Here is a 17233-nt window from a genome sequence, read left to right as displayed (position 1 = left end):
CAAGCCGAGCTTGAGCTCGAGCTTTCATATGTTAAACGAGCTCGGACTCGACTCGGCTCGTTTGCACCCCTACCAATGCTTTTGGCCCTCCAATATTTATAAAAATGCGTTTGCCAACTCCTTCAAAGTTAGTTTCTTTAATAGTACTATACTTTTATTTTATTTTATTTTATTTATTCTAGTTATTTAGTTAGTTTCTTTTATATTACTATCCTTTTATTTTATTCCTGTTACAACGTTATGCATATCTTTTAAGAATGTATATCTTTTAAGAGTAAATCTTATGTACAAATAGCCTTATCATACAAAACGTATGAATGACATGGAAAAAAAAACGCGGTGACATTTTCGTAATTAGTTACTTGTAGGGTAATTATCAAAATTACCCTACAATATCATTTGTAGAATAATTATGATACCTACAAGATTATTTTACAAAATTATCATATATGATCAAAATTACCCTACAAGATCATTTGTAAAGTAATTTTGATAATTACCCTATGTGTAAAACAATTACGAAAAATACCATCGCATTTCATTTTTTACTTTTTCACGCTATTCGTACGTTTTTTACTGTAAACAAACACAAGTTTTGTCCATCTTTTAAATGTAATCAATATAAAGTAAAAGTGATCGCAGTTTTTTCATTTAAATATAAATAATTTATGTCATTCTTCTGTAATTTTTTAGCACCGGCCATGGGCCCACACTGAGATCATTCAGTGTGGATGTTATAAAGGTCAACTATATATTTCTTCATTATTATCCTTTCTCTTTCTCTGTAGCAAGAAAATGGGAACAATTGGTAAAGTTGTAATCTCCATTGTTGTAGCTCTGATCGTGAGGTGGGGGTGGAAATTACTGAACTGGGTATGGTTGAAGCCAAAGAAACTAGAGAAATGGCTGAGAGATGAAGGGTATAAAGGTAATCCATACAAGCTTTTAATGGGTGACATTATAGAGTTTGCAACTATAATGAAAGAAGGTAAATCAAAGCCAATTCCAGTCACCCATGATATCACTTCATATGCCCTCCCCTTTGATCATCATATCATCTCCAAATTCGGTATTCATCAATATCTTCTTGTTTCTCTTACGCACTTTTAAGTAACTATATGGTTGACTTTTCTCAGTGTTTTGACTTTTGAGAATTTGTTTGAATTCATTTTCTAATTATTTTTCATACACCATATACTCTATGGGTGTTTAATATTCCAATCGGATTCAAAAAACTCAAAATCTAATTCAAACTGAATGCAAATTCCATGGTTCGAATTCGGTTTCTAAAATTCGAATTTGATTTGATTCGATTTTAGTAATTGAATTTCGAATCAAATACAAATTTATGATTTTCAATTTAATTTGACTCGAAATTAATGGGAATTCGAATTACATATATATTTTTTATTTTTTTTATTACACACACAAGAGTAAGTTAATGTAAAAATGACTCTTAATGTACAAAGAATTATATACGTTGCGTAATTATTAATACAAGTTGCGTACTTGTATTTTTATGAGTTAGGTAATTAGTTATACTCTTAATGTACAAAGGAATTATTTAACTTCGTACGTATTTATATATATGATGCGTAATTATTAAAATAAATTGTGTAATTAGTTTTATATGTTAGAATTTTATTTACCTCATGCGTAGTTTTATATATCTTGTGTAATCATTTTACTCCATGCGTAATTATGGCACAGAAGGCCTTTTGTACGCTTTGTACGTCAAGCTTCCTTTGTATTTAAACCTTGCACAAAGAATTCACCCGTTCATTTTTCTTTTTTGTATCCATTTAATTGGTTTAGTAAACTATGAAGCATTTGAGCAGGTGAGAAATCATACATATGGGTGGGGCCAAAACCAATGGTGTATATAAGGGATCCAGAGTTGATAAAAGAAATATTATTAAGACGAGATGACTTTCAGAAGCCACATCCCGAACCCTTTAGAGATAACATCATAGGCGGACTTGCTGTTGCCGAGGGTCACAAATGGACCAAACATCGTAAAATCATCAATCCAACTTTTAATCTTCAAAATATTAAGGTTCAATATTCAACTCTTTTATTTATTTTAGAGTAAACTATCAAAATGGCCCTGAGGTTTGGTCATTTTTGCTACTTTATTCCAAAACTCAAATCTTTTGAATTTGTATCCTTATGATTTCAAATTTATTGCCATTTTCATCCAAAATTAAAATCTGGTCAGATTTTTCAGTTAACATCCAGTTTTTTTTTTGTCTTTTTTTCTTCTTCTTTTTAATGAAGGGCAAAATGGTCTTTTAACGTTTTATTGTAACACATTAAAAAAATCTGACCATTTTGCCCTTCATTAAAAGAGAGGCAAAAGACAAAAAAGTTGAATGTTAACTGAAAAATCTGAGCAGATTTTGCTTTTAGATGAAAATCGCAACAAAATTGAACCACAGGGACCCAGATTCAAAATGTTTGAGTTTTGGACTAAAGTGGCAAAAGTGACCAAACCTCAAGGGCCATTTTAGCAGTTTACTCTTTATTTTATTCAATTTAGTTTAACGACCCACAACTAAAACATTGACAAAAATTATCTACTAGATCATGTTCTCAGCTATTAGCTCAAGCTGCATCGATATGATCCATAAATGGGAGCTTCTAACCGCGGGATCCGGTCCTACAGAAGTCGACGTATGGCCATATATCGATAACTTGGCTGGAGATGTGATTTCACGAACAGCTTTTGGTAGCTCTTATGAAGAAGGGCAGAAGATAATCCGAATCCAAAAGGAACAAATCGATCTTTTATTCCAAATGATTTTTATACTTTATATTCCTGGAAGAAGGTAACAACAATAAATGATTGACTAGTTATCTACTTATCTTAATTAGACTTTATGTTAAATTTGTTTTGAAATTTAGGTTTATACCGACTAGAGCGAACAAAAAGTTTATAGAAAACATGAACGAGCTTCGATCTGTACTAATGGCAATTATCGACAAGAGGAAGAAAGCAATCGAGAGGGGAGAAGGTAAACATGATGATTTACTTGGGATTTTGCTAGAATCTAACAAGAAGGAGATTGAAGAACATGGAGTGGGAATGAGCATGGAAGACGTGATCGAAGAATGTAAACTATTCTACGTTGCTGGATCCGAAACCACCTCGAATTTGATCGTTTGGACGATGGTTTGTTTAAGTTTGCATCAGGAATGGCAAATCCAAGCTCGAGAAGAGATTGTTCAAGTTTTTGGTGACACAAAACTAGAATTCGACGGTTTGAAAAACCTAAAGATTTTAACAATGATACTAAACGAGGTTCTTAGGTTATACCCACCCGTGACCATGATGACACGGGCGACTCACAAGGACACGAAGCTAGGAAACATGGTGATACCATCCGGCATGGAGTTAGTGTTACCCATGATGCATGTTCATCATGACCCCGAAATATGGGGAGATGATGTAAACGAGTTTAAACCTGAAAGATTTGAAGAAGGGATTGTGAATGCAACAAATGACAAAGGTTCGAGCCCGTTCTTTCCATTTTCTAGTGGTCCTCGTGTTTGCATCGGACAAAACTTTGCAATGACGGAAGCAAAAATAGCCATGTCGATGATTTTGCGACGCTTCTCGTTTGAGCTTTCAGCGTCTTACAAACATTCTCCGTTTAGGGTATTCACTCTTCCACCTCAGTTTGGAGCTCCCTTAATTCTCCGTAACATCTCATAATATTTATTATTTATGTACAAGTAAAAAATCTACATAATCTCTTGTAATTTTTATGGTTTAATTAAGTAATTTTTATGGTTTAATAGTAGTGTTAACTAATCAGGAGTAGTGGCAATTGCTATCAATAGTGACTAGGATTAGTGAGGGGGTGTAATACGAGATATGCAAATTAAATATTAGATTGTATGTATTTTATAGTACGTTTATTCTTTTTTCCTTTTTCACCCATGTATACTGTTGTATTGAGATCCTTCATAATCAAAGTATTATTTGTGTGGTGAAAATATCCCTCTGCTGCATCTTAACCATACGTCGTTAAAAAAATATCTCTCTACTGCTGCTGATTTCTCTCCTGTGTTCGTGGCCAAAGTCAAATCGATTGTCTTCTTCCATGGCGTTGATCTCTACTAGCCTTCCCATGACAATTCTCCTTCACAAGTATGATGTTATATGAATTTTTGGCTGACGTAGTCAGGGACGGCCCTAAGAATTCATGTACGCTGTTCGAGCTCGAAAAACGTGTCCTTAGTCCGTAACGAAATTGGGTATTGGGTTCACTAAAGGTCTAAGCCTAATGCCAATGGGCTAATAAGTAATCTAAACCATAAAAATAGTTTTGTAAGTGAGCCTATGTTGTGTTTAATTTGTATGAGTATACCTTATTAATTTATTTACTTTTACATATACATATCGGAGTTTTTTAAAAAATAACGTGCCCTGGCCGGTGGTCCTCCCCTCCCACCTTCTAGGGCCCGGCCATGATCGTAGTAACAAAAATATACTTACATTTGGTGGTCTCTAGTCATGCCAAAGCACAGAGCTTTATTTTAGCACGGGTCAACTATAGATAAAATTCTTTCAAGTTCCAAAAATATATAAATCGCCACCTCTGTATTGAAAGAAAGTATATACGATAAGACGGAAAAATAAAGTCTAGAAGAAAGTCACAAACAAACTACACGTATAACCATTTAGGAATGTGAGTATTGTACCTTCTTGGTCAACCACAAACCAGGAAACAAAGTTTGCAATAACATCAAAAGAAATACAAGTTAGCAAGAATAGGCAACAATCAAATGTGATGTAAAAATCGAGATTAGTCGGCGATATAGAGGGCGGATATACTTTTTTTTTCAAACAATGAGCGGATGCACGGGATAAAGTCGGATTCTCGTCGTTGGCCGTCATTCGATAACTAGCGTTAGGAATGACAAGCGAAGCTTGGGACGATTATTTTTTCCTTTACTATTGTTATTATTAATATTTCTAATACGTACCATTTGTCATTATTGCTATTTTTATTATTAGCATTGTTACTATTATATTTTTAGGAAATGAGTGATAGTCTATTTAAATGTGCAGGTTATGTCAAATAATACATGTATATATTATTATAACATACATTAAATAATTAATTAATTGTTTTAAAGTATTTCTATTTTATTAATTATAATATATATATTTTAACATGTAAAATGACCAAATAGCCCTCATGTGTAATGCACATGTCATAGTTAACTGGAAATTTTAACCATGTTAGGAGCAAAGGACAAAACATGCAATATGTTTTTCAAATAAAGTAGAGTAAACTGTCATTTTGGTCCCTGTGGTTTGGGCACTTTTGCCATTTTAGTCCAAATCTCAAACTTTTTAAATATGGGTCCCTGTGGTTTCAATTTTATTGCCATTTTAGTCCAAAAATCAAATCACCTCTTATTTGGCTATTAAAATTTGCTATTTTGTCTTTTACTTCAGGGGCAAAATAGTCCATCTCAATTTATTATAACATAATATTAATCAAATTAATTATATTAAATATCACTTTACCCTATAAAACCTTTAAAACCTTTGCCCAGATACATCATCATCTTCTTCATTTCTCCCACACCCACACCCAAACCCTAATCCCTAATCCATCATCTTCTCCCCTGCAACCATCTGATCGACCACCTCCCAAAACATCCACCACTCCAATATACTGCAGTTCTTTATGTTTACAGTTGATTGGAATATGCTGGCATTAACATGGAAGACAACGAAGGGATCGTTGTTAAGACCTCATCGCCAACCGCTACAGCGGTGATGAGGGTATCCGGTAATAAGCTGCCACATTCTGGTTAATCCAGTTGGCTGTAGTGGTGTTGGATGACCCAATGCCAAGAATTTGGTTATTGGGTACCGAAATGATCGATAGGGCTTTTAGAATATTTGGGTCAGCATCATAAAGACGGATATGGGTTACCTTTTGTTGCTGCAGGAATGAAACTAATTGTACAGGGGGAAGCAAGTTTGATATATCTGTACCTATGTTAACTCCCACATAAGGTTCATCTCTTGCTTGTTGTACCTTAATCTCTACAAAGTAGATAAGAAAACTAACATTAGGGTTTCACTCTTTTCATCATTAGTTGAAGAAAAATCAAATCTTTTCAAGTGGGGTTTATGAATTAGTATTCAAAAAGGGATTTTTTGAGGGGAGAGGGAGGGGGGTCTTTATGTTTTGGGAGGGGAGAAGATGGAACTGCAGTTCTTTGGGGTCTTTATGTTTTGGGAGGGGAGAAGATGGAACTGGAGTTCTTTATGCAGGGTGTTCTTAATGTTTTGGGATTTTTTTTTGAATGGGGGTTCTTTATGTTTTGTTCCGTCGGCCATCACAATTGCATCTTGATGGAAGTGGAGATAGATGGTGGTGGTGGTGGAGATTGATGGTGGTTGAGGTGGTGATGAATGGTTGCAGGGGGAGAAGATGATGAAGATGAATTAGAGATTAGGGTTTGGTGTGGGGAGAAGTTGGGGAAGATGAACTTCTGACCATTTAAGAGGGTAAAGTGATATTAATATAATTAATTTGATTAATATTATGTTATAATAAATTGAGATGGACTATTTTGCCCCTGAAGTAAAAGACAAAATAGCCAATTTTAATAGCCAAATAAGAGGTGATTTGATTTTTGTACTAAAATGGCAACAAAATTGAAACCACAGGGACCCAGATTTAAAAAGTTTGAGATTTGGACTAAAATGACAAAAGTGCACAAACCACAAGGATCAAAATGGCAGTTTACTCAATAAAGTACTGTGACTGTAATTATTAAAGTTAAAGGTCATGCATTGCAACCCGCTACAAACATAAATGACGAAAAGTGTAATTTACCCTTTTTTTTCCTTTCGTCTTCTTCCCTCTCCCCTCTATGGACTTACAAAAATTTAATCTCTATTGATTAATCACAGATTTACTCTAACTTTAAATTACAACATAACTTTTTTACTTACTAGTTTGAATTACAACATAAATTTTTATTTACTAGGGGTGTTATTTTATCTATATTTCGATTATAAAACTGAGCTACCATGACTTAGTTACCACCACAACGTGCGTAGTCTTTTACTAGTTAAATATAAGTGTCTGACTTACCATTACAACGTGCGGGGCTTTTGCTTGTTCAATATAAGTGTCTAAATAAAATAACGGTAAAATTCATTTCTATTTGACGGTTTCAAGCCATAAGTAAACTGTTGGAAAAATAGGTGAAAATAACATTTTTCACAAATATAGGAAAATGATTTGTTCCTATTTTTGGACCAAAAATAAATATAATAAAATGAGCGGGTTTTATATTTTTATTTGTGGGTTTGTGTTCTATGTTGGAAGAGCTTCGCGACGAACTAAACCACGTCCAAAACGGAGCTAAGATGAAGGAGATATCGATGCTCAAAGTTGGGTGTTTGAAACATTGAATGCTGAAACAAAAGGGAAAGTAGCACCTTGTCCCACATCGGATGAGAGATGGAATTTAAATTAGTATTTAAGTAAGTGGGAACTCTCCATCCTTATTGTTTCATGGAAGCACACACTAAAGGTCCTCGCGAAGGGCGCGTGGCGTGGGCGATGTGGCGCTTTGATGGCGCATCGCCGCGAGCCGCTTGAGAGCCGCCTTTGTATTTTTGACCGCGTGCGCGTGGTGGATCACAGAGGCTGCAAGGACGAAGTGGTGAAGTGGCGTGCGGGGTCAGGCGCGTGACGTGGTAGTCCGCGTGCGAGTACATGTGGCACGAAGGCGCGTGGTTGCGCATGGTGCATGGGGCCTGATGTGACGTGCGCGGCGCACCAGAGTGAGCCAATACGGCGCGATTGTGTGGCGTGCTCGTATAGGTTCACAGGTGACGTGGCACACGCGCGCAGGCGCGCATGGACCTGAGTCAGTGTGGCGCACGTGCGCATGGCAGTGAGCCAAGAAGACGCATCGCGCATGGGCGTGCAGACCAGCGCGCGCGCACCACTGTGTCTTGCGCGCGCGCGCAGAAGGTTTCAGCATTGAATGAAAGTGCAGTTAGAGTTTAACTTCGAAACTGACGAGTTAATGGTCTTTGACTGAGAATTAAATGACGTATTAAATTGCATTGAAGACGTTTAATGCAATTTAACCTCTCATTTAATTCCTTTTTGACGGTTTCGAATCCGGAGCTGTATAAATACAGCTCTTGGTCACTGCAGATAAAACACCACGAACAACAACAGCAAAACAACTTTCTCTCTACGACTACTGATCTTTGGTTTGCAGCTTCAAGGTAGACGTCGGGTTCCTGTGCCATCTCCGGCAGTGCCACTGCTTCGGCTGTTGTATCCTGGGAAACAAAATGAGTACTCCTGGGAGACTCGAAATTTGTTTTAAGGGAAGCGTGTGAACACGTGCCTCAGCCACTCTGCTTCTTCACCTTTCTTGTATTTTGTTTATTTCAGTTGTATTCGTACTAGTAATTCTTAGCTTTCTTATTTCTGTATTGTAATCGGATTAATAAAATTTGTTTTATTTTATTTAAATTACGCGAACGGTTCCTACATAAACTCGAACACTCAAGAAATCTATTGGGCAGTCGGATTCTCTTACAGCTAACGCAATCCTTTGTTCTTCGAGCAGAAGCTATTTGTTTGGCTTTATATCCGTCCCAAGGTATCATTTCTAATATATCCGTAGGAGAAAATACGAACATAAATTCTTAATTTTAAATGGAAGAAGAAAAGGATAGAGAATCAGCTTATACGTTTAGCTGTATTCTGTATTCGAGGTATCTATTCAGTTTGTACTATAATACATTGTTTTGACTATATCATACTATCATTTAGAACCTTCAAATTCGTCTACTTTTCATTTAAATGGACTTTCAAATGGAGAAATTCCAAAGCTATTTAGGGTGCTTCACATTAAGGCGGAACGCTCCCCTAGCCTCGGCAGATCTCTTAGCCATGTTCGTCTTTGGCGTAAGAGCGCTTGATCAGTGAGATATTGTTGGGAAAATTAGTGAATGGATATTTAGTTAATTTATAATTGAGTGAAATTATAAATACTATTTAAACTCCATATGTAAAATTCTTGAGTAGAGTTTTATGTCACTTGATTAGCTTTTATTAGAGTTTTATGTCTCTAATTAAATCACTAATGAAGTAAAACTTTTATTAGAGTTTTATGTCTCTAATAAAATCACCAATTAAGAGAAACTCTTCACTACCCACAACTCTTGTAAAAAATGGTAGGCTTTGTGACTCATTGGAATGATAAGAAAACTACAAGAGAAAGATAATATATATGAAGAATTCTTGAAGAAGTGGTGAAGACTTGAACATCCATATGTTGTGAATTATAGAGAGATGAGTTTTCTCTACTCGATTCCATCACCTTCGTATCATTATTTTTCCACAAGTTCAAACACTATAATTCTATTCGGTGTAACCTTAGGCGCGTGGCCATTTCCGGCAGCACGGACTGCTTCGGCTGTTGTACCCTAGGAGACAGACACGTCGTCTTCAGTAGAGGCACGGAATCTGTTTTAAGGGAAGCGTGTTGAACACATGCCTCAGCCATAATCGTCAACATTTGTTTGTTCCTTTTATAGGAAATTATTGTACAAGAAGACGTGGTTCAAGACCTCGTTGAATCCTACACAACGGACTGAAAACACAACGAACCATACAAATAGACGCGGTTAAAGATCAAGTTGAAGACTTTATCTTTTGAAGATATTTGTTTGAATCGATTGCTTTATTAAATATGTTGTAGTTCATATTTATTTTCGTTTGAATTTTTACACGGTTCATGTGCTACAATTTCCCAAATGTTTAAAGAGAGTATCTTCATTTTTTTATTAGTTTTATTAATAAAAATGTGACCCATTTCCTACAGATATTACACACTCTTTCAAAGGTGGCTGCTTCTAGTCAAACTTCGATCCTGGCTGTCTCTATACCCCTACCCCCTTTAGCACTAAGTGGACACTTAGGGGTCTTAGCTGATGATTCGGATTATTTTCCTCTCAACGACAAAGCTTATTCCCCATCTCACTGACCGACTTTGACCATATTATTTTGAGTTCACATCTATTAAGAGTTTTCCTTGATTTGATACTCTTTAAAAATTTAATCCAAAGTAATTGCAAGGAAAAAGTCACCAAAATAATATCTAACTTTTATAATTGTTTCACTACAATTATCGTGTATTGAAACCGGATCTTATTAGAATAATATTGAAACTTCTTATCGTGTTAGTATATTATATCTTTTTATGATAAATATTCTAAATAATGTGAACAGTTCCTGAAAATGAAAACTTAAAGGATTGATTAAGAAAATAAACTAAAATCTATCATTTACAAGTAATATTGTATTTAAGTAAGTTTTATGACATATTCAAAAATAAATTATACGTAATAATATGGAGTTATCTTTTTTTTTTTTTTTTTAAGAAACTTATAAATTTACTTCGAGATAGTTGGTAAACGATCAACAACATAAACCATGTAATAGTACGTCATGTTATAAAGGCCATGTTAAACTTTTAGTATTATGAGATGAAAAGAGCTGATGCCCTTATATATCATACACACACTATCAATGAATATATAATAAACAAATTTTGACATATAATGCTTGGTAGTTAGTGGTAGAGGCGGCCATGTGGATGTTATAAAAGTAAACGATTTCTTCTTAACCATCCACTCTCTTTTGCTGTAGTAAAAATAATGGAAACAATTGGTAAATTTGCAATCGCCATTGTTGTAGCTGTGATGGTGAGTTGGGGATGGAAATTACTGAACTGGGTATGGTTGAAGCCAAAGAAACTAGAGAAGTGGCTGAGAGATGAAGGGTATAAAGGTAATCCATACAAGCTTCTAATGGGTGACATGATAGAGCTTGCAACAATGGTGAAAGAAGGTAAATCAAAGCCAATTCCAATCACACATGATATCACTTCATATACTCTCCCCTTTGATCATCATATCATCTCCAAATATGGTATTCTTCATTTTCTTGTTTATTTCTCTATGTTGTAACTTATTTGGTTCTGTTTATTGATTTGAATGTATTACATGAGACGGTTATATAACTACCTTTCTTATAACTCTCTTCCACTATTTCGGATCATTTTCATTTTTCATACCCTTTAAATCTAATATCCAAGGTTATGTAATATAAATTAGTTTGTATGGGCACTTTGTTTAAAAATTCTTCTTTAAATTTGATTAAGGAATATTTTTTTTGAAAGCCAAACTATGTAGTAAATGAGCAGGTGAAAAATCGTTCATATGGATGGGGCCAAAACCAACGATGTATATCAGGGATCCAGAGTTGATAAAGGAGATATTATGAAGACCAGATGAGTTTCAGAAGACACATCCTGAGCCGTTTCGAGATAGCATCATCCGTGGACTTCTTGTCGCAGAAGGTGACAAATGGACCAAACATCGTAAAATCATCAATCCAGCTTTTAGTCTTCAAAGTCTCAAGGTCCGGTTGTTCAATTCCGTTATTAAATTTAGTTTAATGATCTGAATCTAAAAAGAAACATGGATTCATATGTGTATAGATCATGTTCTCGGCTGTCATCTCAAGTTGTAGTGATATGATTCACAAATGGGAGCTCCTAACCACAGGATCCGGTTCCACTGAAATCGACGTATGGCCATATATTGATAGTTTGGGCGGAGATATGATTTCACGAACAGCTTTCGGTAGCTCTTACAAAGAAGGGTGGAAGATATTTCGAATCCAAAAGGAACAAATCGATCTTTTATTTCAAATGCTTTATATATTGTTTATTCCTGGAAGCAGGTAACAACAATAAATGATCTACTAATCTTAATCGTATTATATTCTAATTTGATATTAAATTTAGGTTTATACCAACCCGAGCAAACAAGAAGTTCAAAGAAAATGATAAAGAGCTTCGATTAGTACTGATGGGTATAATCAACAAGAGGAAGAAAGCAATCGAGACGGGAGAAGGTAACTATGATGACTTACTTGGACTTTTGCTAGAATCAAACAAGAAAGAGATTGATTCTTCCTTTATGTTTCGAACCCGTCTCGTGGTTTCTAACATAGCATTCATACCGTTCCTTCCTTTATGTTTCGAACCCGTCTTGCGGTTTCGAACGTATCATTCACATTCTTCATTCCTTCTATGTTTCGAATCCGTCTCGCGGATTCGAACATATCATTCACATTTTTCCATTACTTCTTTGTTTTGAATCCGTTCTGCGGATTCAATCATATCATTCATACTTTCTCTTTCGTATACAATACTTTCAATTTCTTGAGAGTCTTACATCTTCCATTCACCCTCACGTCCACCTACTTCCTAATTGTAACGGACATACCTGTAACAACTATCACGGTCTCACGAACGTCGTATGTTTCTTGTGTATTGGCCAGGTACACACTCCACATACTAGTTTCGTGTCTTTTTGTAACCGTCACCTTATGTCCGAAGAATTAGTTTTCAGTACGTGTAACCTTTTCAAAACTTCATTACTTTCCCATTCTTATCTTTCATTTAAAATTTTCCTTTCACTAATAGGTTTTACCATTCCGTGTGCTTACATGTGCCTTGGTGTCGGTCCTAGACCACATCCACAATCATCCTTTCCAAGCATTTGTGCTTACCCTTCACATAACATACTATTAGTTTCCTTTAAAAACATAAATTAATACATACTTACATTCGCTGTCAACTTTAGGCCTTGATCGAGTCTTGGATTGTACGGGTTCCTTGTCACAAGAGCACACAGGTTTGAGTTCAAGTATATACCTCCTTATACTTGATTTCTCTCAAACCAGGGCTCTGATACCAACTTGTAACGACCTAACACGTTTTAACCGAAAAGACGCAGCGGAAATACGTACCATAAAATTTCTTTCATTATTAACATCTTAACCTACTTGAAGTTCATCTTAAGGTGACACTTCTATATTGAATACATCATTCGAACTCATTACGAAATAGAAACATAAACATTGTTTACTAAAATTAGTTATTCAAACATTCCCGTACAATCTAACTTGTGACTCGGTCTTCGATCTCCATTCCTCGATGATCCTCCGTGACTCGTACAACCTACACTTACCATACAAATTCAAACGTTAGTACACATTATGAACGTAACAAGGTTCATGCACTTTTACTTTCCATTCCGTTATTCCTTTGCATTTAGGCATGTCCGTCTGAGTATACACTCCCTGGTGAAACTTCAACATTGTACCTGCATCATTCCTCATTCTCAAGGTACACTGTTATTAGCATCAATACTTAATCGTAATAAAAACATACGGGCGTACGCACTTACTTACTGGCATACAATTTTACATACATACTTGCACCCATATATATATATATATATGTTCCTACCTACACGCGTATGTACCTTCATACTTTAATACATAATGCTCACGCTCATACATAACTACTTGCGTACATACTTACACCGACACCTACATAAACACCTACCTATATACATAACCACATACTTAATTCATTACCCTGCATACTCGCTTACATACCCCGTTCTTATCTGCACATCTTAAACGCCTTCAAAATATCTATCGGGTATGTCTCGGATCTTAAAAATGAGTTTCATACTCATCCGTAACTTACCAAGCCATTTGGTAGGGTTAAGGAACATTATAAAGACTTAACGAGGCTTGGAATGGGTTCACGGGGTCCGAGTTCGAAGAAAAACGAAGAAATTACATAAACAATACTTTTACACCTGACCTCCACCGTAAGCTACGGTGGCTACCGTAGCTTACGGTGGCCCCAAATGCTTACGGTAGAAATAAACTGCCTTACGGCAGAAATAAATGCCCAGCATCCACTGTAGCTTACGGTGGGCACTGTAAGCTACGGTGACGCCCAGTCCAGCCTTCATTTTTAAATACTAAAACTCGCATAACTTACTCGTTTTTGATCCGTTTTACCCGATTCTTTTTCCTACGCGACCGTAATTTAATTCTCCATCACATGGAGTGAAAACCTAATATTGGACTTCCTAACTTTATGACTCTTATGCCTTCGGCTTGTTTCCCTTTTACCAAATTTTGACCCGTTCACGCATATCTCAACATAACTTGTTTCTAATTGTCCGTAAGACTTTTTCCCCTGCATTTTAGACTAAGAATCCTTGCCCCGGGTCCATAACCTTTACGAATTTCATTACCGCTACCTTACTTATACATAATTATTCAAAATTTCATTACCGCTACCTTACTTATACATAATTATTCAAAATTTCATTACCGCTACCTTACTTATACATAATTATTCGAAATTTCATTACCGCTACCTTACTTATACATAATTATTCGAAATTTCATTACCGCTACCTTACTTATACATAATTATTCGAAATTTCATTACCGCTACCTTACTTATACATAATTATTCGAAATTTCATTACCGCTACCTTACTTATACATAATTATTCGACCCGTTTAAACCCATCAAATTACCTTAATACTTTCATCATTACATAACCTTACATAATCCCCACAATCATGAACATGAAAATTCTACATGCATACTAAGAAGTGAGTCGGAAGTCACTTACCTTGTGCATCCGTGCTCGTAACCACTTTCTTGCCTCATCTTGACCCGTTATCCTTCCATGCTTGGTCCATGCTTGTGTGGTTTCAAATTCACATGTCGTCATGCCATAATAATGTTAGTATTCATGACTATTCAAATTAACACACATTTACCAACTCTTATCAACATTGACTTTCACTAACATGCATATGACATGATTTATCAACCACATTATTCAGTACCTTCGAAATCCAAATTCATTATCACACATAACACATAATTGGTCTAACACACATTCCATGATCTCCTGATTCTTATGCTTGTGTCAAAATGCCTAACCATCCTATAATTCCTTGGTTGACTTTCAGAAAGTCAACCTTCTAGCATGTAACTTCTAACCTTTGAACAAGCATTCATGTTGATGTAGTAGACCATATTAATATCATCACATTCATTTCATACATAATGTTGTATGACACATACAACTACACGATCACCTAGTCGCATACATAATATACACATAATCAATTTACACATACTTATGCTTTCATGATTCTACACTTTGGCAACAACATTGCTAAGTTAGACAACTTAATGTAATTCATAACATCATCCTTTTCTAATATAGTCATATGTTATACATTTAATACGCATTCACTTCTTGACCGCAATTAAGTGATTAATACAAACACATGGCGAGCATCGCTCGTTCAAGCACAATGTAAAAGCCTCTAATGCATAATCTTTGCCATCGCATACATTCAACCCGAATTCTTGTACTAGTTCCATCTAAAGCACATTCTTTAAGTTATTATACTACTAGTTACATCATCATCATACGTCATTCATATATGTCAAGCCACTTCCTAAAATCTCACATCCTAACTTCACTTAGGCATTTCATCATACACTTGGAGTGCATACTACTTCCTATGCACATAGTACAAGTATTTTATGCATAATAATACTAGTTCATATCAAGATCATCAAATTCCATTAAATTTATGTAATTTTTTCATACTATACCCAAATTAACTAACACTTTCTCATTACATACAACATCATACATCAATCTTATTGAACATGCATGATTATCCATATCATCATTTTCACTACTACAAGTGGTTTTCACCCAAAATCATCAAATTACTTAGAATCTTGCATAATTCATGGTCTATATTGTGATTCTAACACATCTACATGATCAATTTCATACAAATTCATGGATTGATCATAACCCACTTCATAGCAAGATCATCAAATCATAAATTACAACTTACCACATGTTTGCTAGGGTTAGATCATCAAGAAAACGAGTTCATGCATCGGATTTGAGCTTAATTTCCCCTTCAATTTGAAGATTTTTCATGAATTAGGGCTTGCACCCCTTTCTCCCTTTCTCCTGATCGTTCATACGCACACACACCTAGTGTGTGTGTGTGGAGTTTTTGTTTTAATAACTCAAGTTCTCCTTTTTGACAATCTTGGCCCTTAAAGTTTGTTACTTGATCACAATTGTCACCCAAATTACTTCCCTACTTGTTTTACCTAGTTATTTAACTATGTTTAATAACATAGTTATTATATTGCATTCTATCGATCATGGTAACATACTAGCAATTTAATAATTCGGGTTTTTGGGGTGTTACAGTTTGGGCGGAGATATGATTTCACGAACAGCTTTCGGTAGCTCTTACAAAGAAGGGTGGAAGATATTTCGAATCCAAAAGGAACAAATCGATCTTTTATTTCAAATGCTTTATATATTGTTTATTCCTGGAAACAGGTAACAACAATAAATGATCTACTAATCTTAATCGTATTATATGCTTATTTGATATTAAATTTAGGTTTATACCAACCCGAGCGAACAAGAAGTTCAAAGAAAATGATAAAGAGCTTCGATTAGTACTGATGGGTATAATCAACAAGAGGAAGAAAGCAATCGAGACGGGAGAAGGTAACTTTGATGACTTACTTGGACTTTTGCTAGAATCAAACAAGAAAGAGATTGAAGAGCATGGAGTGGGATTGAGTATGGAAGATGTGATTGAAGAATGTAAATTATTCTACATTGGAGGATCTGAAACAACCTCGAATTTGATAGTTTGGACGATGGTTTGTTTAAGTTTGCATCAAGAATGGCAAATCCGTGCACGAGAAGAGATTATTCAGGTTTTCGGTGGCACGAATCATGAATTTGACGGTCTAAAAAACCTCAAAATATTAACGATGATACTAAACGAGGTTCTTAGGTTATACCCACTGGTGGTCATGATAACACGGGCCACTCACAAGACCACAAAGCTAGGAAACATGGTGATACCATCAGGGGTAGAATTATCATTAGCCATGATGTATATTCATCATGACTGTGAAATATGGGGTAACGATGTAAACGAGTTTAAACCTGAAAGATTTGCACAAGGAATCGGGAATGCAACGAAGGGAAAAGGGTCGAGTCCGTTCTTCCCGTTTTCTAACGGTCCTCGTGTTTGCATTGGGCAAAATCTTGCGATGACAGAAGCAAAAACAACCATGGCAATGATTCTACAACGCTTCTCCTTTGACCTTTCTCCATCGTACCAACACTCCCCGTTCAGGGGTGTTCACTCTTCCACCTCAGTTTGGTGCTCACTTGATTCTACAAAAGATTTCATAA

The 17233-nt window shown here is 35.6% G+C and overlaps 1 protein-coding gene and 1 pseudogene across 1 annotated transcript; both read left to right on the top strand.

Annotated features, from left to right (window-relative positions):
- The first annotated feature begins 789 nt into the window (after positions 1-789).
- Positions 790-3905, top strand: LOC110872063 (cytochrome P450 CYP72A219-like). The gene is made up of 4 exons (XM_022120826.2): positions 790-1069; positions 1839-2056; positions 2584-2828; positions 2905-3905. Exons 1-4 carry the CDS (start codon positions 796-798, stop codon positions 3713-3715), a joined length of 1548 nt encoding a protein of 515 aa, XP_021976518.1. The 5' UTR covers positions 790-795; the 3' UTR covers positions 3716-3905.
- Positions 3906-10715: 6810 nt separating this feature from the next.
- On the top strand, positions 10716-17233 carry LOC110869549 (annotated as a pseudogene).

Source organism: Helianthus annuus, chromosome 8 (genome assembly GCF_002127325.2).
Source record: "Helianthus annuus cultivar XRQ/B chromosome 8, HanXRQr2.0-SUNRISE, whole genome shotgun sequence".
Lineage (NCBI taxonomy): Eukaryota > Viridiplantae > Streptophyta > Magnoliopsida > Asterales > Asteraceae > Helianthus > Helianthus annuus.
The sequence above is the reverse complement of the archived record's forward strand: the minus strand, read 5'-3'. Positions and strand labels throughout refer to the sequence as shown.